The sequence below is a fragment of the Coregonus clupeaformis genome, chromosome 5 (assembly GCF_020615455.1).
Source record: "Coregonus clupeaformis isolate EN_2021a chromosome 5, ASM2061545v1, whole genome shotgun sequence".
In the NCBI taxonomy this organism is placed as follows: Eukaryota; Metazoa; Chordata; class Actinopteri; order Salmoniformes; family Salmonidae; genus Coregonus; species Coregonus clupeaformis.
This window is the reverse complement of record NC_059196.1, coordinates 19,025,107-19,047,841: the sequence shown is the minus strand read 5'-3', so window position 1 is coordinate 19,047,841 and position 22,735 is coordinate 19,025,107. Positions and strand designations below refer to the sequence as shown.

The 22,735-nt window shown below is 40.6% G+C and overlaps 1 protein-coding gene across 6 annotated transcripts in view; it reads right to left on the bottom strand.

The window, feature by feature from the left end:
* LOC121561928 (diacylglycerol kinase delta) overlaps window positions 1–22,735 on the bottom strand; it is an 85,679-nt gene that overhangs the window by 38,309 nt on the left and 24,635 nt on the right. For 4 of the 6 annotated variants that reach the window (XM_041874369.1, XM_041874353.2, XM_041874360.2 and 1 more), the window contains exons 3-6: window positions 19,999–20,079; window positions 4,980–5,084; window positions 4,346–4,478; window positions 2,420–2,526 (exon numbers count right to left, since the gene is read on the bottom strand). In XM_041874369.1, the coding sequence (XP_041730303.1) occupies window positions 2,420–2,526; window positions 4,346–4,478; window positions 4,980–5,084; window positions 19,999–20,079 (426 nt within the window). Of the gene's footprint in view, window positions 1–2,419; window positions 2,527–4,345; window positions 4,479–4,979; window positions 5,085–15,422; window positions 15,852–19,998; window positions 20,080–22,735 lie in introns of those variants that run through there. The other 2 variants (XM_041874381.2, XM_041874374.2) reach the window with 2 other exon arrangements.

The following is a 22,735-nucleotide window of genomic DNA, read 5'->3' as shown; positions in this document are numbered from 1 at the left end:
TCTGGAAAATTTCTGGGATCTTTTATTTCAGCTCATGAAACATGGGACTCTTTCAATGTTGCATTTATATTTTTGTTCTGTGTAAATGTGTAGGCTGCATTTCTTCACAAAACTAACAACACAGTGGCATATTATTCCAGCAGTTTTAAACTCTATATGATAAAAACATTTGAAAACGGACTTGAGATATTTAGTAATGCAAACAAATAGTTTCTTTCTGGTGAGTTTGTCTGAACAGCATCCTCTTACCTCTCAAATATCCACCACACAGTACAAAACCAAGCCCTGTCCTGCTTTATACACACTACACCACTGCTTTTAGTGCTTTGTTCCCACAGGATGTTTTGTACCCAAAGTGTGAGTGAATGAGTAAGGGCAGTGAGTGTTTATTTATTTATATTAATTTTTTATATTATTTATTATAATTTATTTATGTAGTAGTGAATGGGAATTAGCTTTGAGAACAAACTGATTGACCCTGTTGTACAGTGAGGGAAAAAAGTATTTGATCCCTTGCTGATTTTGTACGTTTGCCCACTGACAAAGAAATGATCAGTCTATAATGTTAATGGTAGGTTTATTTGAACAGTGAGAGACAGAATAACAACAAAAAAATCCAGAAAAATGCATGTCAGAAATGTTATAAATTGATTTGCATTTTAATGAGGGAAATAAGTATTTGATCCCCTCTCAATCAGAAAGATTTCTGGCTCCCAGGTGTCTTTTATACAGGTAACGAGCTGAGATTAGGAGCACACTCTTAAAGGGAGTGCTCCTAATCTCAGTTTGTTACCTGTATAAAAGACACATGTCCACAGAAGCAATCAATCAACTCTCCACCATGGCCAAGACCAAAGAGCTCTCCAAGGATGTCAGGGACAGAATTGTAGACCTACACAAGGCTGGAATGGGCTACAAGACCATCACCAAGCAGCTTGGTGAGAAGGTGACAACAGTTGGTGCGATTATTCGCAAATGGAAGAAACACAAAGAACTGTCAATCTCCCTCGGCCTGGGGCTCCATGCAAGATCTCACCTCGTGGAGTTGCAATGATCATGAGAACGGTGAGGAATCAGCCCAGAACTACACAGGAGGATCTTGTCAATGATCTCAATGCAGCTGGGACCATAGTCACCAAGAAAACAATTGGTAACACACTACGCCGTGAAGGACTGAAATCCTGCAGCGCCCGCAAGGTCCCCCTGCTCAAGAAAGCACATATACATGCCCGTCTGAAGTTTGCCAATGAACATCTGAATGATTCAGAGGAGAACTGGGTGAAAGTGTTGTGGTCAGATGAGACCAAAATCGAGCTCTTTGGCATCAACTCAACTCGCCGTGTTTGGAGGAGGAGGAATGCTGCCTATGACCCCAAGAACACCATCCCCACCGTCAAACATGGAGGTGGAAACATTATGCTTTGGGGGTGTTTTTCTGCTAAGGGGACAGGACAACTTCACCGCATCAAAGGGACGATGGACGGGGCCATGTACCGTCAAATCTTGGGTGATAACCTCCTTCCATCAGCCAGGGCATTGAAAATGGGTCGTGGATGGGTATTCCAGCATGACAATGACCCAAAACACACGGCCAAGGCAACAAAGGAGTGGCTCAAGAAAAAGCATATCAAGGTCCTGGAGTGGCCTTGCCAGTCTCCAGACCTTAATCCCATTGAAAATCTGTGGAGGGAGCTGAAGGTTCGAGTTGCCAAACATCAGCCTCGAAACCTTAATGACTTGGAGAAGATCTGCAAAGAGGAGTGGGACAAAATCCCTCCTGAGATGTGTGCAAACCTGGTGGCCAACTACAAGAAACGTCTGACCTCTGATTGCCAACAAGGGTTTTTCCACCAAGTACTAAGTCATGTTTTGCAGAGGGGTCAAATACTTATTTCCCTCATTAAAATGCAAATCAATTTATAACATTTTTGACATGCGTTTTTCTGGATTTTTTTGTTGTTATTCTGTCTCTCACTGTTCAAATAAACCTACCATTAAAATTATAGACTGATCATTACTTTGTCAGTGGGCAAACGTACAAAATCAGCAGGGGATCAAATACTTTTTCCCCTCACTGTAGGTATAATTCCAGACGTCTTTAACTTTATACTATATAGGCTATACGTACATACATTTATTGATACACTGTCCATATAGGATATTATGGATTTTTTTAACCCGTTTTTTTATGTTGCATGTTTTTTCTTTTTAATATTGTATGACATATTTTAGGTATGCTTTTGCATAATTTTAATTATGTTTAATAAACCGGCTATACTGCACTCCTATCTAGCAGGGGTTCAGGGGACCTATTTTTGAGGAGCCCTCACACAGCTCCAGGGTGATGTTTCCCCTAGGTACAGATCTAGGATCAGCTTCCCCTCCCCCAATCCTAAACCTACCCAAGATCAGCACTCACCCCATCCTCATCTTCGATGATGTCCTTCCCAATGGATGCCAGAGTAGTCCACTTGCAGTTGTTGGTGGCTCGGACAGCACAGCGTTTGTGGGCCTTGAATTTACACACTGTGGGAAGGAGAAGCGGCAGGTAGCTTAGTGGTTAAGAGTGTTGTGCCAGTAACCGAAAGGTCGCTGGTTCTAATCCCCGAGCTGATTAGGTGTAAAATCTGTCGATGTGCCCTTGAGCAAGGCACTTAACCCTAATTGCTCCTGTAAGTCGCTCTGGATAAAAGCGTCTGCTAAATGACTAAAATGTAAAATGAGAAATGCATCAGATTGATACACACACACATACAAAAAGACAGACACACAGACACCCACATGCACACACTGTGACGCAACATTACACCAGTACACAGAGACAGATGGTGTGTTAGATAGATAGCATTACCTTTGACATTGCGTTTGGATAGAATAACACGAGGGTGAAGTTACTAAAGATCACCCTGATACTATGTGTTGGCTATAGCATTTCCCTTCCCTGCCGCATTGCATTACAGTGTTGCTTGAACAGATGTAGCATGGAGCATCAGATAGAGCATCCCAAATGGCCCCCTATTCCTTATATAGTGCACTACCAGAGCCCAAAGTAGTGTACTACACAGGGAATAGGGGGGCATTTGGGATGCAGATGTAGAGATCAGCAGCAGCAGTGTAACCCACTTCCCACAACGATACAATGTGCCTTCAAGGCCCAAACTGTGATATACAGCAGTTTTGGTTCATTCTCCCCCTGCTGTGCTCCACATACATTCCTGAGGCTCCTTCTAAGAAAGCCAAGAGGAGAGATGTATGTTTTACAAGCTTTTTGGACATAAAGGGTCTGGGACTTCGTTTTGCTTTTGCTCTCTAGCTTCTATATTGCCGTTTGTTAATAGTTTTGGGAAGGGAATCACTCCCTCTAGGCAGACCGCGGCAGATATTTGTCAGAGCGGATGCTCGGGGGCCGGAACATAATTATAATAATTTGAACACTGCAAATGAACCACAAGTAAGCCCAAAAAGAGATTGTTATTTTCAAATACAATCATTTCATAGCTTGAATACATTGAGACGCAATCACATACAGTGAGCTCCAAAATTTAATTGGGAAAGTGACAAATTTTTTGTTCTTTTGAATCTGTAATCCAGCACTGAAATTATACAATGACTATGAGGTTAAATTGCAGACTGTCAGCTTTAATTTGAGTGTATTTTCATCCATATTGGGTGAACCATTTAGAAATTACAGCACTTTTTGTACATAGTCCCCCCATTTTAGGGGACCAAAAGTATTGGGACAAATTCCCTTAAATGTGAATTATAGTAGTAAAAAGTTAAGTATTTGGTCCCATATTCATAGCATGCAATGCATGACTACATCAAGCGTGTGACTCTAGCTGACATCAGCTAGCTAGGCTAATTGAGGCTGCAGTGCATGCGCTTTCTCATCCTACAGTTACAAATAACAACAACTCCTTAGAATATTAAGTAGCAGCCTACCTGTTGGCTCTTGGTCGTTGTAGCCTACCCTTCTCCTTTAACTTTTAATTCCGTCATTTTTATTCTGTCTTCCATTGATTAGATATCTCCTAACTTTTGCCACACACTGAGGCTCTATGACTGTAGCCTATTGCCACTTTGATGACTTATGATTGGCCAACAACAACAAGCTACACTCCAATCTCGTGAAAAGCAAGAACAGCAGCATAAATTATTCTATGATTCTCCCCCTCTCCCTCTCCCTCTCCCTCTCCCTCCCGGACAAGTCAGCTAAAATTACACATACTCGAGACCCATGACAATCATAACAGATCCTAACATTATTTAGAATTCTGGATCCGGACCTTTAGCTGGCATATAGCCAGGGCAGTGTGTGTGTGTATGTGTTCGGAGAGGTACGTACCTTCACAGGACAGTCCGTGCGAGGTGACTCCGGAGAGGGCCTCGCGGCAAACGTTGCAGTAGGTGGGGCGGGCGTGGGAGCAGGCATACCAGTTATGCATCCCAGAGAAGTGGTCCATGCTATACTGGGTGGACTGGGAGGGAAACAGAGGAGACGAGAGAGGGGAAATAAGTCCTAAATCGTCCCCCTGATCCTGTGGACCCACAGAGGATTGGATTTCTGTTCTTCTTCTTACCCACCACTAATAGGCTACACTTGCTTCAACTAATCAAAGGCTTCCTGTTTTGATGAGAAGTTGAATCAGGTGTGTTAGTGTTGGGCTATAACAAAAACGTGCACCCGTCAAGTCCAACAGGACCAGGTTTAAGAAACCCTGTGCAGACATTAGCGTAGATATACATGGATTAGAAAGGTGCGTCTTGTTTACGTACCTTCAGGGATTTGGAAGGAAATTACTGGTATATGGAAACTCCCTCTAGCCCATGGATACACCAATCTAACGTTTCACAATTTGTGGGGAGTAGTGAACGAGTGCACACTTCAGAAGGAAGGAGAGATTATTGGGATGCACCCTGGGATTGGATGAGAAGAGAGGGAGAGAAGAGTGACCCCTGACCTCTGACCTTGCCCTCACCTCAAAGTGTTCTCTGTTCTGAACGCTCTTCAGGGCTGACATCCAGTCCTCCATCTCTTTCCTGTTGTCCGCACACAGAATCAGCCGACGACACGGAGTGATGATCTACACAGAGAGAGAGAGAGCGAGAGAGAGAGAGAGTGAGTGAGTGAGAAGAGAGAGAGAGAGAGAGAGGACAAGACAAATATCACTTGAGAGAGAGAGAGAGAGAGAGAGATGAAGAGAAAGCGAGAGAGCAAGACACACAGTGCTCAGAGAAATGAAACCCGGGGTTGTGCAATGTCATGTGGCCAGGAAAGCAAACAGAGGAGGAAGCACATCCAGTCCCATGCTTAAAGCACTCCTACTGAATGGATGGGCCAATTTGAGTGTGTGTGAACAAATGTGACACAGAGATGTGAGCGTGGGTGAGTGTGTGTGCGTGCCTGTGTATTGTGTATCAGCCTTTTTAGATGTACGACTGTGCTTTTTGAGTGCTTGTTGTGCAGTTGTGCGTGAGTGAGCGGTGCGCAAGTGTGCTTGCGTGTATGTATTGATAGAATGATTGGGTCAGAAGAAGTGGATGAATGTGGGTAAGTAACGCTATTTCTACAGAGCGGACTTCAGTTTCCAATCCATTTCCTTTCCTCCATAGTTGCTTCACAAAGGGGCTCCTGTTCCCAGACGGATAAAAATAGTTGCACGCCTTTCCTCTCTGCCAGAGAGCAGCACCGCAAACAGGTACGTACTTAAGATGGCCCATCTACACACAGGCACATACCATAGACTTACTTAGAATTCTCCCCCTTTTTTTCTTTTTTTGTGTGTGTGTGTATATATATATATATATATATATATATATATACACACAAAACACACACATCACATTGTATGATTTTTAAGTAATTAATTTGCATTTTATTACATGACATAAGTATTTGATCACCTACCAACCAGTAAGAATTCCGGCTCTCACAGACCTGTTGGTTTTTCTTTAAGAAGCCCTCCTGTTCTCCACTCATTACCTGTATTAACTGCACCTGTTTGAACTCGTTACCTGTATAAAAGACACCTGTCCACACACTCAATCAAACAGACTCCAACCTCTCCACAATAGCCAAGACCAGAGAGCTGTGTAAGGACATCAGGGATACAATTGTAGACCTGCACAAGGCTGGAATGGGCTACAGGACAATAGGCAAGCAGCTTGGTGAGAAGGCAACAACTGTTGGCGCAATTATTAGAAAATGGAAGAAGTTCAAGATGACGGTCAATCACCCTCGGTCTGGGGCTCCATGCAAGATCTCACCTCGTGGGGCATCAATGATCATGAGGAAGGTGAGGGATCAGCCCAGAACTACACGGCAGGACCTGGTCAATGACCTGAAGAGAGCTGTGACCACAGTCTCAAAGAAAACCATTAGTAACACACTACGCCGTCATGGATTAAAATCCTGCAGCGCACGCAAGGTCCCCCTGCTCAAACCAGCGCATGTCCAGGCCCGTCTGAAGTTTACCAATGACCATCTGGATGATCCAGAGGAGGAATGGGAGAAGGTCATGTGGTCTGATGAGACAAAAATAGAGCTTTTTGGTCTCAACTCCACTCGCCGTGTTTGGAGGAAGAAGAAGGATGAGTACAACCCCAAGAACACCATCCCAACCGTGAAGCATGGAGGTGGAAACATCATTCTTTGGGGATGCTTTTCTGCAAAGGGGACAGGACGACTGCACCGTATTGAGGGGAGGATGGATGGGGCCATGTATCGCGAGATCTTGGCCAACAACCTCCTTCCCTCAGTAAGAGCATTGAAGATCGGTCTTCCAGCATGACAACGACCCGAAACACACAGCCAGGGCAACTAAGGAGTGGCTCCGTAAGAAGCATCTCAAGGTCCTGGAGTGGCCTAGCCAGTCTCCAGACCTGAACCCAATAGAAAATCTTTGGAGGGAGCTGAAAGTCCGTATTTCCCAGCGACAGCCCCGAAACCTGAAGGATCTGGAGAAGGTTTGTATGGAGGAGTGGGCCAAAATCCCTGCTGCAGTGTGTGCAAACCTGGTCAAGACCTACAGGAAACGTATGATCTCTGTAATTGCAAACAAAGGTTTCTGTACCAAATATTAAGTTCTGCTTTTCTGATGTATCAAATACTTATGTCATGCAATAAAATGATAATTAATTACTTAAAAATCATACAATGTGATTTTCAGGATTTTTGTTTTAGATTCCGTCTCTCACAGTTGAAGTGTACCTATGATACAAATTACAGACCTCTACATGCTTTGTAAGTAGGAAAACCTGCAAAATCGGCAGGGTATCAAAAACTTGTTCTCCCCACTGTATATATACATATATACATATATACAGTACCAGTGAAAAGTTTGGACACACCTACTCATTCAAGGGTTTTTCTTTATTTGTACTATTTTTTTTCATTGTAGAATAATAGTGAAGACATCAAACCTTTGAAATAACACATATGGAATATTATAGTAACCAAAAAAGTGTTAAACAAATTAAAATACATTTTATATTTGAGATTCTTCAAATAGCCACCCTTTGCCTTGATGACAGCTTTGCACACTCTTGTAATTCTCTCAACCAGCTTCATGAGGTAGTCACCAGGAATGCATTTCAATTAACAGGTGTGCCTTCTCAAGAGTTAATTTGTAGATTTTTTTCCCTTCTTAATGCGTTTGAGCCAATCAGTTGTGTTGTGACAAGGTAGGGGAGGTATACAGAAGATAGCCCTATTTGGTAAAAGACCAAGTCCATATTATGGCAAGAACAGCTCAAATAAGCAAAGAGAAACGACAGTCCATCATTACTTTAAGACATGAAGGTCAGTCAATACGGAACATTTCAAGAACTTTGAAAGTTTCTTCAAGTGCAGTCGCAAAAACCATCAAGCGCTATGATGAAACTGGCTCTCATGAGGACCGCCACAGGAATGGAAGACCCAGAGTTACCTCTGCTGCAGAGGATAAGTTCATAAGTTACCAGCCTCTTAAATTGCAGCCCAAATAAATGCTTCACAGAGTTTAAATAACAGACACTTCTCAACATCAACTGTTCAGAGGAGATGTGAGTGTATGGATGATCTCCGCATGTGTATTTCCCACCGTAAAGCATGGAGGAGGAGATGTGATGGGGCTTTGCTGGTGATACTGTCAGCGATTTATTTTGAATTCGAGGCACACTTAACCAGCATGGCTACCACAGCATTCTGCAGCGACACGCTATCCCATCTGGTTTGGGCTTAGTGGGACTATCATTTGTTTTTCAACAGGACAATAACCCAACACACCTCCAGGCTGTGTAAGGGCTATTTTACCAAGAAGGAGAGTGATGGAGTGCTGCATCAGATGACCTGGCCTCCACAATCCCCCGACCTCAACCTAATTGAGATGGTTTGGGATTAGTCGGACCGCAGTGTGAAGGAAAGCAGCCAATAAGTGCTCAGCATATGTGGGAACTCCTTCAAGACTGTTGTAAAAGCATTCCTCATGAAGCTGGTTGAGAGAATGCAAAGAGTGTGCAAAGCTGTCATCAAGGCAAAAGGTGGCTATTTGAAGAATCTCAAATATAAAATATATTTTGATTTGTTTAACACTTTTTTGGTTACTACATGATTCTATATGTGTTATTTCATAGTGTTGATGTCTTTACTATTATTCTACAATGTACAAAACAGTAAAAATGAAGAAAAGCCCTTGAATGAGTACGTGTTCTAAAACCCTTGACCGGTAGTGTACATTTTACGGACACAATCTATTTTACAATAGTTATATTTTGTTTGTTTTTAGTCCTTCCTCTACCCTCAACCTCTCCCATCTATTTCTGATGATTTCTATTTGCCATATATTTGTAACTGTGCTGTTTCACAAAAGTTCTGAACCTATATACATTTTACAGACACAGTATATTTTACATTTGTTATCTTGTTGTTATTAGTCCCACCCTTCAGCTCCATTCAACTCCTCCCATCTACAGTGGGGGAAAAAAAGTATTTAGTCAGCCACCAATTGTGCAAGTTCTCCCACTTAAAAAGATGAGAGGCCTGTAGTTTATCATAGGTACACGTCAACTATGACAGACAAATTGAGGAAAATTTTTCCAGAAGATCACATTGTAGGATTTTTAATGAATTTATTTGCAAATTATGGTGGAAAATAAGTATTTGGTCACCTACAAACAAACAAGATTTCTGGCTCTCACAGACCTGTAACTTCTTCTTTAAGAGGCTCCTCTGTCCTCCACTCGTTACCTGTATTAATGGCACCTGTTTGAACTTGTTATCAGTATAAAAGACACCTGTCCACAACCTCAAACAGTCACACTCCAAACTCCACTATGGCCAAGACCAAAGAGCTGTCAAAGAACACCAGAAACAAAATTGTAGACCTGCACCAGGCTGGGAAGACTGAATCTGCAATAGGTAAGCAGCTTGGTTTGAAGAAATCAACTGTGGGAGCAATTATTAGGAAATGGAAGACATACAAGACCACTGATAATCTCCCTCGATCTGGGGCTCCACGCAAAATCTCACCCCGTGGGGTCAAAATGATCACAAGAACGGTGAGCAAAAATCCCAGAACCACACAGGGGGACCTAGTGAATGACCTGCAGAGAGCTGGGACCAAAGTAACAAAGCCTACCATCAGTAACACACTACGCCGCCAGGGACTCAAATCCTGCAGTGCCAGACGTGTCCCCCTGCTTAAGCCAGTACATGTCCAGGCCCGTCTGAAGTTTGCTAGAGTGCATTTGGATGATCCAGAAGAGGATTGGGAGAATGTCATATGGTCAGATGAAACCAAAATAGAACTTTTTGGTAAAAACTCAACTCGTCGTGTTTGGAGGACAAAGAATGCTGAGTTGCATCCAAAGAACACCATACCTACTGTGAAGCATGGGGGTGGAAACATCATGCTTTGGGGCTGTTTTTCTGCAAAGGGACCAGGACAACTGATCCGTGTAAAGGAAAGAATGAATGGGGCCATGTATCGTGAGATTTTGAGTGAAAACCTCCTTCCATCAGCAAGGGCATTGAAGATGAAACGTGGCTGGGTCTTTCAGCATGACAATGATCCCAAACACACCGCCCGGGCAACGAAGGAGTGGCTTCGTAAGAAGCATTTCAAGGTCCTGGAGTGGCCTAGCCAGTCTCCAGATCTCAACCCCATAGAAAATCTTTGGAGGGAGTTGAAAGACTGTGTTGCCCAGCGACAGCCCCAAAACATCACTGCTCTAGAGGAGATCTGCATGGAGGAATGGGCCAAAATACCAGCAACAGTGTGTGAAAACCTTGTGAAGACTTACAGAAAACGTTTGACCTGTGTCATTGGCAACAAAGGGTATATAACAAAGTATTGAGAAACTTTTGTTATTTACCAAATACTTAATTTTCCACCATAATTTGCAAATAAATTCATAAAAAATCCTACAATGTGATTTTCTGGATTTTTGTTTCTCATTTTGTCTGTCATAGTTGACGTGTACCTATGATGAAAATTACAGGCCTCTCTCATCTTTTTAAGTGGGAGAACTTGCACAATTGGTGGCTGACTAAATACTTTTTTTTCCCCCCTGTATCTCTTAACACCATCCATATTGGATTTCCATTTGCCATATATTTTTCAACGGTGCTGTGATGCTTCACAAAAGTTCTGAACCTTTCTATTTTCATAGTATCTACAGATTGTAAATTAAAGATAAACAGTTTTGCTAAAAGTATTATTATATTATTGATCGATTGTCTATGACTTTTCAAATCACCCAGTATTGCTATCTGCAGCGTTAGCGCCAAGTAAATGTTGCAATTCTTCAGCCATTCCTGGACCTGTGACTAAAAACAAGCTACATATGGACAGTACCAAAATAAATGATCTAATGACTCTGTCTCTTCGCAGCAAAATCTGCAGAGCTGGGAAGGTTGTATCCCCCATATATATATATATATATATATATAGGATTATTGAAACCAATAGAATATATAAATATATATATATATATATATATATATATATATATATATATATATATATATATATATATATATATATATATATAACATTCTATTGGTTGCAAGAATTTTGTATAATAATTTAAATGGAAAAATTCTACATTTTGAATCCGGCGTCGTTTTGCGTATCAGTTCATAAACCATGTGTCATGGAATTGGTACATCGAAAATCTCTTCCCAACTATTTTGCAATCTATATTGCACAGCTGTCAATTTTTTGTTCCTTAAATGAAACTGGTATATATTTTTATTTATCACGATTTTCTTTAAACCATTTTGGTCTTTAATGCAGGGCCAACAGACAAGTTCCTTACTTTTTCCCCCTTCCACTTGCCTCTTTAATTTTTGCAGTAATACTGCATTAGTTGGTTGTAATTTTGGGTAGAGCAGACATTTCCATATATTTTTGTTAGCTGCATATGTGACATAGCTCCACCAGTCCTTTTTTGTTTTAATCAATTAGTATATTTGAGTTTAACCACAATATTTGTTGTATTATTAGTTCTGTCTTTTCTGGTGGATTAAACAAAAATTGCAACCAACTTTCTATGGTTTGTTTTAATAATAACTATATTTTGGAGATTATTTCGTTTTCAAATAACCAAAAGTGAGATGTTGTAATCTGAATAAAAGGAAAAAGGCCATTCTTGAACATGGGGTGAGACATTTTTAATAATTTGCTAGAGAACCAATTCGGATTTAAGAATAGCTTTTGTATGACTGACGCCTTTAGTGCGAGGTCTAATGCTTTAATATTTATCAATTTCTGCCCTCCGAATTCATATTCATTATTTAAATAGGCCCTTTTAATTTTGTCTGGCTTGCCATTCCAAATAAAATGGAATCTTTTTTTCTCATATAATTTAAAAACCAGGTCACTAGGTTTAGGCAAGATCAAAAGCAAATAGGTAAACTGGGATATGACTAAAGAGTTAAATCAGGGTGATTTTTCCACAAATAGACAGGTATTTTCCTTTCCATGGTAACAAGATCTTATCTACTTTCTATTTAAATGTATTGTAGTGAGATCATTTCTTTATTTTGGGTTATGAACACTGAGTATGTCCACATCACCACCAGACCATTTTATTGGTAAACTACATGGTAATGTAAAAGTTGTATTTTTTAGTGATCCAATATGTAATATAGTACACTTTCATAATTTGGTTTTAATCCAGAGAGGTAAGAAAAAGTATCTAGATCCTCTATGAGGCTATGGAGGGATCCAAATTGTGGATTTAAAAGAAAACATGAATCATCAGCGTACAATGACACCTTTGTTTTTAAGCCCTAGAATTCTAACCACTTAATATTAATGTTGGATCTGATTGTAACAGCTAACATTTCGATGGCAATAATAAATAGTAATGCCAATAGTGGATAACCTTGTTTTACTCCTCTTGACAGTTTAAAACTTTCTGAGAAGTAGCCATTATTTACTATTTTACACATAGGGTTACTATACATAACTTTAACCCATTTTATAAGAGATTCTCCTAAATTTAAATTTTCCAGGCATTTATATATGTCGTACTTTATCAAAGGCCTTTTCAAAGTCAGCAATGAATACCAGGCCTGGTTTCACAGATTTTTCATAGTGTTCTATTGTTTCTAGTACTTGTCTTATATTATCTCCAATGTATCGTCCATGTAAAAGCCCTGTCTGATTAGGTTTAATAATATCCGACAATAACTTTTAACTCTATGCGCTATAGCATTTTGCTATACATTTTGCATCACAAAACAGTGTAATGGACTGGATCTTTATATTTACCACTTGGATCCTGTTTCAGTAATAATGAAATCAGACCTTCTTGTTGAGTGTCTGATAATCTACCATTTATATAGGAGTGATCAAAACATGCTAATAACGGTCCTCTGAGTATATAAAAAAAGGTTTGGTATACCTCCACTGGTATGCCATCCAGCCCTGGAGTTTTCCCGGACTTAAAGGCTTTAATTGCATCAAGAAGTTCCTCCTCTGTAATTTGGCCTTCACATGAGTCTTTCTGTACAGCTGTTAATTTTACATTATTAATAGAAAATAAATCCAAACAATTAGCTTCGGTTAGTGGAGATGGAGGAGACAAATGAAAACATATGCTTGAAGTACTTCCTCTTTCAAAATATCATGACTCCTTCATTTGTAACAAGTTTCAGTTAATTATTTTTGGTAGCGTCTCTATGTTGAAGATTAAAAAATTATTTGGTGCATTTTCCCCATATTCCATCCAGTTTGCTTTATTTTTTATAATATATTACACTTGACCTTTCTTGAATAAGTTCCTCCATTTATTTTAGTTTTTCCTCTAACTTATTCTGAGCCTCTATGGTACAGTTTTTATTGCTATCTATCTGTTGTTAGACGTTCTATTTCCTTTGTTAGTATGGACTCTTTTGCCCTAAATTGCTTTTGTTTTAGAGATGAGTACTGAATTGCATGGCCTCTAAAAGCACATTTAAAAGTGTCCCATACAATAAGGGGATCTGCTGTACTTATGTTATGTTGGATAAAGTCAGTTATAAATTATTCTGTCCTAGTTAAAAACAAGTCGTCATCATCCAATAGGCTTTGATAACATTTCCAATACCCTCGCCCAAGTGGAAATTCTGTAAGAGTAATATATATGCCAATTATGTGATGGTCCGACCGCATTCTGTCCCCTATCAACAATTTTTTAACTTTTGGTGCCAGAGAGAATGACATAAGAAAGTCATCAAGACAACTAGCTTGAATGAGCCTCCACCATGTATATCTCACTAGGTCAGGATATTTAAGCCTCCATATATCCACTAGTTCAAATATATCCATGACATTCGTGAAGTCCCTCAAAAAGTACAGTTGCCTACATCTAAAAAGGCTGATATAACACACACACACACACAAACACACAGAGTCTTGTATTTGTGACCAATTTAACACACACACACACACACACACACACACACACACACACACACACACACACACACACACACACACACACACACACACACACACACACACACACACACACACACACACACACACACACACACAGGAAGTCCAACTATGAGTTGTCCGCTCACTCTCTGGCATAGACTGTGGTTGAGTCCCAACTGGAACCATATTCCCTATATAGAACACTACTTTTGACCCTGGTCAAAAGTAGCACAGTCACTAGACCAGGGGTTTCAAACTCATTCCATTGAGGGCCTAGTGTCTGCTGGTTTTTGGTTTTTCCTTTCAATTAAGACTTAGACAACCAGGTGAGGGGAGTTCCTTACTAATTAGTGACCTTAATTCATCAGTCAAGTACAAGGGAGGAGTGAAAACCTGCAGACACTTGGCCCTCCGTGGAATGAGTTTGACATGTGCACTAGACACTTCTAGGCTATAGGCAGGGCTCTCCAACCCTGTTCCTGGCGAGCTACCGTCCTGTAGGTTTTCACTCCAACCCTAATCTAGCACACCTGATTCTAATAATTAGCTGGTTGATAAGCTGAACCAGGTTAGTTACAAATGGGGTTGGAGCAAAAACCTACAGAACGGTAGCTCTCCAGGAACAGGGTTGGAGACCCCTACTATAGAGAGATGGAGAGAAGATACAGCACCGATAAAGTGTAAGTGAGCCACAGCAGGGCTCTACAGTGCGACCATTTTACTCACATATGTGCCTAAATATTTTGCTGTGTGACCTGGAATGTTAATTTAGGAGCAGAGCCCTGCAAAGATGTGAAGACATAGATCGATATCTCGAGTACCCATGCACACACACATGCACAACCATGACCTTGACTCAACTTCATGTATCTCATGTATCATATGACTAAAGGGTTGTATTTCACTTACATAACAGACAAGGACTCGAGGCAGGCTGAGAAGAAGGGAGGGAGACGCACGCACACATCCTGTTTTCACTGCTACTCAACCAGCCAGGGACTCATTAAACCTTTCCCGGCAAGTCGGCAACAATGTTATCACTGATATTTTATCTCTGCAGCCTTAGCTAAAGGAGATACACCTACACGATAATGTCCATAGTCCAAGGATCCGGCCCTGGCTAGGTCAGAGGGCTGTCCTAGGGTGTATTCTCACTAGACAGCAAACGGGTCGAAACAGGGATACCTGAATTTGTCCAATAAGAAATACCCGCTTTCCTTACAAAACCTTTTCTGTTGCAAAAAGTTTTGCTGCGGTGTGCACTAATAAATGCACTCGTCCTGCCCTTCCTAGAGTATAGACCGGGTACTTCACATGAGGGAGTGGATAACACAAAGGGAACTGACAGTCAACCCACACACACACACACACACACACATCAGCACATTTTAGAGCCAACTATAAACAACGTCATGACACACACACAGAAGGACGGAGGGAGAGTGACCAACTGGGGAAACACACATCTCTGTGCTCCCCCCACCCACTCTCATTCTTGACATTCTTCTGCCTTACTTCCAATGTGAAGTCCAGTCAAATTTGGCTCCAGCGGTTCTCCTTCTCTCTCCCTCACTCTACTCTCTTCTTCTCCAGACTGTGCCGAGTGTGCTCTGTTACATTTGGTCTGAGGTTTTCCTTTCCTGAAGAGTCCTCCTGACGAAGACTTGGACAGACAAGAGTTCTCCGTGGCTGGCTGAGAGTTCTATCTTATTTAAGAACTGTCCCGGGGTAGCCTCTCTCTCCAGAGTCCCGACAGAGGTACCTTCCGTTACTGCCTGGCTTTTCTTCCTTTTTTCCCTAGTCTGAGTGTTCTAGCCAGCAGAGAATTCCCAGAATTCCCTCAGTCGTTTCTTTCTGTGGCTCCCTGTAGCGGGAGGTTTTTCCAGAAGGGTTTTTCTTCTCTCCCAGCTCGGCTGTTAGCCTAGCCAGCTTAGCGGTGCTCTGACTGGGAGAGAGCCGGGAACCGTGGTGCAGGCCCCTCCCCCATCCGCCTGCCTCTGTTCTCTGACTCACATATATAAACTTCCTGTCGTCAAGGTGATCCCACACAGGGGGCTGGAATGGAGGGAGGGGTGTGAGTAGGGGTGTTGAAGGCCACAAAGCAGCCCCTCTTTACAGCACAGAGAGAGAGGGGAAAGGAGAGCACTTCATTTGGTTGTCTGTAACTGAAAGACCACCTTCGCCTGAGCTCAGACCTGGGTTCGAATACTATTTGAAATCTTCCAAATACTTTGAGTGTTTGCTTTAGCCTTCCTGGAGCGCCTTCCTGGAGTGCCAGATGTTTTGCGACTATTCTATTGGTTCCATTGCAGCAGTCAAGTTCAATCAAGCAAAACTAAAGTATTTGAAACTATTTCAAATAGTATTTGAACCCAGGTATGCCTGGACTTGGGCTGTCATCAACGAGAGACCAAGGAGATCTCCACTCCAGCCAGCGTGAGAAACCGATAAAAATAGAGCAGGAGGAAGTACCCTCTCTCTTTAACCTCAACACAGAAAATGCAACTCTGTGGACGCATTCGCATACTGTACATACTGTCAACATTCTCTGTCGCACACGCGCACACACACACACACACTGTAAACACACAAACTCAAACACAAGCCACCACTCACTCACTGACTAACACAGCTCCACCCAGTTATTAAATGTAAATGAGTCTGAAAGGGTCTTTCCATGTCATTTCAGCAAGCCATGACACCCACCATCTCAGATTGTTCTGAAATCATTTCTGTAGTTAGAAACAGATACGATAAGAATTCCTGCAACATTATTTTGTTGAAATATAATTTGATCTACCATAAATTAAGCTAATTGATCGCACCCAAATTGGACATTTTTAATTTATAGGATACATATAATATTCAATAATTATGGTACCTAACATCTAATAATGAGTAAGACATGAGGAATATAAATAAGTGGCCAAAAGCCATCCACGGACCCCCCACAACAATCCCACCCCAACAACGAGTATATAGTATCAGTTCTCTATGTTTGACAAATAGTATGGAGCTGTGGTTTGGAGTATTGTTTCTTCATCCTATGTAATATATTCCCAGTGAATTTGGTGATGTTTCCACCCCCTGTTCAGATACATTTGTCATTGAAGTTGTTGGGTTTATGTCCCAACCTACATCCTGCTATTATCAGGATCTGACCATTAGTTGGTGTTGTTCCTGCTATTAGGTTATATATATATATTTTTTTTTAAGAATCAGTATGATTTAAGAATCAAGTACTGGACCAGGTATGACAGCAACCCATGCTTTGGTTATGTTTATCTGGCCACTGTTTTAAATGATAAATTTTTCATCTATAAGTAACATCATTGAGTTACACAATAAAACATTTGTATACTTTAGGATGATTTGGACATGAAGCATGAACATGCTAATACAAGTACCATTGACTACAAAGTTAGCATTTGAAACAGTGGCCAGGTAAACAAAACCAAAGTATTGGTAGCTGTCATACCTGGTCCATAGACTATTTACAGGGTAAGAACATGTCATTTTGTAATTTGAACCTGGTAATATCAGGATGTAGAATGGGACAACAACTTCAATAGCTAGGTTTCCATCCAATTGGCGAACGATTTTCATGCGAATATAAAGCAAATTCCTCATAAAAACCATATGCGCATTTTCCCACCAGAGATGTGTTTCCATCAAATTGATTTGTTGTGGATAAAAGGATGTGCGTGATGACATAATACACTTAAAAATAACTTTTGCGGTTAAATTCGCATGTACTGAATACAAAATAAAAAATAAAAATAAAGTTAAAGGAAAAATCCACCCAAAACAACTAATTCCTATAATTTACAGTGTTACATAACAATATGTGAGAAAAATCTTGTTTGTGAACAAATGTTTCATTTTGGCATTATAATACGTTTGGTAGCAACATGTGAAAATCGTTGTGGAAATCTGTTGCAGCTCGACAACAAAGCCCAAAATACAATGCTCTCTCTATGGGTTGGCTGGCTAGCTAGCAAGCAAACGTAGCTACACAGAATAATAACAAAGTCAATATCAGCATGTGAAGTAGCTAATTAGCTGTAAAATCGCCTAAACAAACTGCACTATCAATTTAGGAGTCTACAATCTCACCAGGTTCAACCTGCAGATCGATGTGCCTCACAGAGTGGAGTCTAACATTTTATTTACCTTTATTTTTATCAGGGAGTCCTACTGAGACCAAGGTCTCTTTTACAGATGAGCCCTGAATCACATAAATTACAGAAAATTCACACATCAATATAAATTCAAAATGCAAGCAGAAAGAAAAACACGGTCATAAAAAACTAACACATTCATCAGTAATAAGGTCCTCAATCAGCTTTTTTAAATTGCCCAAAACATCACATTTAAGAACATTTTGAAGATTGTTCCACAAATAATGTGCAAGAAAACTAAAAGCTGATTTATCTATTTGCATGATTATGACATTCGCAACGGTACCATGCAATGCACCCTGGACTGAAGAGGCAGACAAATAGGAGAAATGTGTTAAGTTACACATTACACAATTACTCATTTCTCGAGGTAGGAATATCGCAAAAATATGATCAAAGCCTCATTCGAGAGAAGACAATCTCCCGCGTTATAAAATCGGCCAGTATTGAAATCTGACATTTATGATAGATGTTTTTGCGATCTAAAAGTAGTATTCTTATTTACTTCCAGTGTAGTGAGAGCGGGTTTACCGCAAGGCTACGTCACGCCGGCCGAAATACTGCCTGCTTGAATGGCAATAGCTCAGATACACATGAAAATATGAAATGACCCAGGGAATTGATAGAAGATGGCTCAGAGATGCACAAAAACAATATAACATTCAAAATGGGTTAATCTTTACTTTAAATGGGTTTCCAACTTATTTTCAACTCTACTGATGGTTTTGTTACAAAGAATGTTGCGTTATATAGCGAATGTGCCCACTCTGGTCTTGGCACGTGCGCTTTAGACAAAAGCTTGCAGACACAGTGTGGGTATAGCCTACATGATCAGATTATTATGGACATTATTTTATTTGTCAAATGGCAGCCAAGCATCAATCATCATGTCACTAGAATAAGACCCTCGATATTTATTGGAAAGGAGGATCAAACTCATCACTGTGCACTTTCACTACCCTGTGAAGTTCATCATAACTTATTTAATCTGCAGCTCCATTGTACTTGTCAAACAGAGAACTGATACTATATACTAGTTGTTTTGGTGGTATTGGCATGGGGAGTGGGGGGTCTGAGGGTGGCTTTTAAGCATTTCTTTGCATTTCTCATGTCTAACTCAGTTAGAGAAAAGTTTGGTCCAAATCGGATGTTAGGTACTATATGTATTGAATATTATATGAATCCTATAAATTAAAATGACCAATTTGGGTGAAATTAATTAGCTTAATATCTCAGAGATCAAATTATATTTCAACAAAATAATTTTGCAGGAATGATAACCTTATCTGTTTCTAACAACAGAAACGATTTCAGAACAATCAGATGGTAGGTGTCGAAATCCTCTTTCTTGTGCTTTTTGAGGTGGAACGACCCCAAAGGCAACCTATAAATACACTTCAAAGCCAGACTCTAAACTTATTTTGTGTCGTGATTTTTTGCAGAGAAAGAACCCCCTATTGCAGAGTAGCGTATGTGATGAAATGTTATTCATGTCATCAGGAAATGTTATCATTATCAACAGTCAGGAATTGTAAGTGATGAACACGGAGCGTAGGTTTGGTGATTTTACTGGTGTTCATCCTGCGGTTTGGTTGTCTGACCACTGCATGACCACATGATGATGAACCTTAGGTTAGAATGACCACGGCCGACACAAGGCTGATATATTGGTGGACAGTAGCCAAGAAACTTAAGAGATGTACAGAGAGAAAGACAGACAGGAAGAAAGGGGGAAAGAAAGTAAGAAAGAAAAAAAGAGGGGACTCACAGTGACTGTCACAGGCTGATATTTGGATGGACAGTAGCCATGAGAGACAAAAAAGATATAGCCTACAGACATAAGGACAGAGAGAAAGAAAAAGCAAAATAAGTAGGCTAAAGAAAGAAAAATATAGAAAAAAGGGACTCACTGTGAAACTGTTGTTGACGTTCTTAATGCTGGATTCGGCCACGCTTGCGTCTGTCAGGTCAACCTCATCAAAGATGATTGACTGAAGAGAAGAAAAAATGAGTTTTTTTTCTTTACATCATCCGACTGTTAGGTCTAAATCAAAAAGCTTGAAAATAGTCTGTGGAGAGGTACTACTGACCTCTTTTTATTAAGTGTAGAAAATAATGTGGCCTGTGTGGTCCAGGGGTTAGTGTCACTGACCCTGGCACATGTACAGCCTAGGCTTACAGAGTTGGCATGAGTTTGAATCTGATCCACTGTCCTTCTGACTCGTAATCCCTCCCATCTTTCCTGTCTCCTCTTCACTGTCTAAAAATAAAATAATTATATATACTACCAGACAAAAGTTTGGACACACGTCCTCTTTCAAGGGTTTTTCTTTATTGTTACTATTTTTTAAATTGTAGAATTATAGTAAATACATCAAAACTATGAATGGAATCAGGCAGTAACCAAAGAAGTGTTAAACAAATCAAAATATATTTGAGATTTGAGATTCTTCAAATAGCCACCCTTTGTCTTGATGACAGCTTTGCACACTCTTGGCGTTCTCTTAACTACATGATTCCATATGTGCTATTTCATAGTTTTGATGTCTTCACTATTATTCTACAATGTAGGAAATAGTAAAAATAAAGAAAAACCCTTGAATGAGTAGGTGTGTCCAAACTTTTGACTGGTAATATATATATATATATATATATATATATATATATCACACACACACACATATACACACACACAGTGCCTTGCAAAGGTATTCATCCCCCTTGGCGTTATTCCTATTTTGTTGCATTACAACCTGTAATTTAAATGGATTTTTATTTGGATTTCATGTAATGGACATACACAAAATAGTCCAAATTGGTGAAGTGAAATGAAAAAAATAACGGACAAGTGGTGCGTGCATATTTATTCACCCCCTTTGCCATGAAGCACCTAAATAACATCTGGTGCAACCAATTACCTTCAGAAGTCACATAATTAGTTAAATAAAGTCCACCTGTGTGCAATTTAAGTGTCACATGATCTCAGTATACAGTTGGGAAAAAAAGTCTTTAGTCAGCCACCAATTGTGCAAGTTCTCCCACTTAAAAAGATGAGAGAGGCCTGTAATTTTCATCATAGGTACACGTCAACTATGACAGACAAATTGAGGAAAAAAAATCCAGAAAATCACATTGTAGGATTTTTTATGAATTTATTTGCAAATTATGGTGGAAAATAAGTATTTGGTCACCTACAAACAAGCAAGATTTCTGGCTCTCACAGACCTGTAACTTCTTCTTTAAGAGGCTCCTCTGTCCACCACTCGTTACCTGTATTAATGGCACCTGTTTGAACTTGTTATCAGTATAAAAGACACCTGTCCACAACCTCAAACAGTCACACTCCAAACTCCACTATGGCCAAGACCAAAGAGCTGTCAAAGGACACCAGAAACAAAATTGTAGACCTGCACCAGGCTGGGAAGACTGAATCTGCAATAGGTAAGCAGCTTGGTTTGAAGAAATCAACTGTGGGAGCAATTATTAGGAAATGGAAGACATTCAAGACCACTGATAATCTCCCTCGATCTGGGGCTCCACGCAAGATCTCACCCCGTGGAGTCAAAATGATCACAAGAACGGTGAGCAAAAATCCCAGAACCACACGGGGGGACCTAGTGAATGACCTGCAGAGAGCTGGGACCAAAGTAACAAAGCCTACCATCAGTAACACACTACGCCGCCAGGGACTCAAATCCTGCAGTGCCAGACGTGTCCCCCTGCTTAAGCCAGTACATGTCCAGGCCCGTCTGAAGTTTGCTAGAGTGCATTTGGATGATCCAGAAGAGGATTGAGAGAATGTCATATTGTCAGATGAAACCAAAATAGTGTTTGGAGGACAAAGAATGCTGAGTTGCATCCAAAGAACACCATACCTACTGTGAAGCATGGGGGTGGAAACATCATGCTTTGGGGCTGTTTTTCTGCAAAGGGACCAGGACGACTGATCCGTGTAAAGGAAAGAATGAATGGGGCCATGTATCGTGAGATTTTGAGTGAAAACCTCCTTCCATCAGCAAGGGGATTGAAGATGAAACGTGGCTGGGTCTTTCAGCATGACAATGATCCCAAACACACCGCCCGGGCAACGAAGGAGTGGCTTCGTAAGAAGCATTTCAAGGTCCTGGAGTGGCCTAGCCAGTCTCCAGATCTCAACCCCATAGAAAATCTTTGGAGGGAGTTGAAAGTCTGTGTTGCCCAGCGACAGCCCCAAAACATCACTGCTCTAGAGGAGATCTGCATGGAGGAATGGGCCAAAATACCAGCAACAGTGTGTGAAAACCTTGTGAAGACTTACAGAAAACGTTTGACCTGTGTCATTGCCAACAAAAGGTATATAACAAAGTATTGAGAAACTTTTGTTATTGACCAAATACTTATTTTCCACCATAATTTGCAAATAATTTCTGGAATTTTTTTTCTCATTTTGTCTGTCATAGTTGATGTGTACCTATGATGAAAATTACAGGCCTCTCTTATCTTTTTAAGTGGGAGAACTTGCACAATTGGTGGCTGACTAAATACTTTTTTCCCCCACTGTATATACACCTGTTCTGAAAGGCCCCAGAGTCTGCAACACCACTAAGCAAGGGGCACCACCAAGCAAGCGGCACCATGAAGACCAAGGAGCTCTCCAAACAGGTCAGG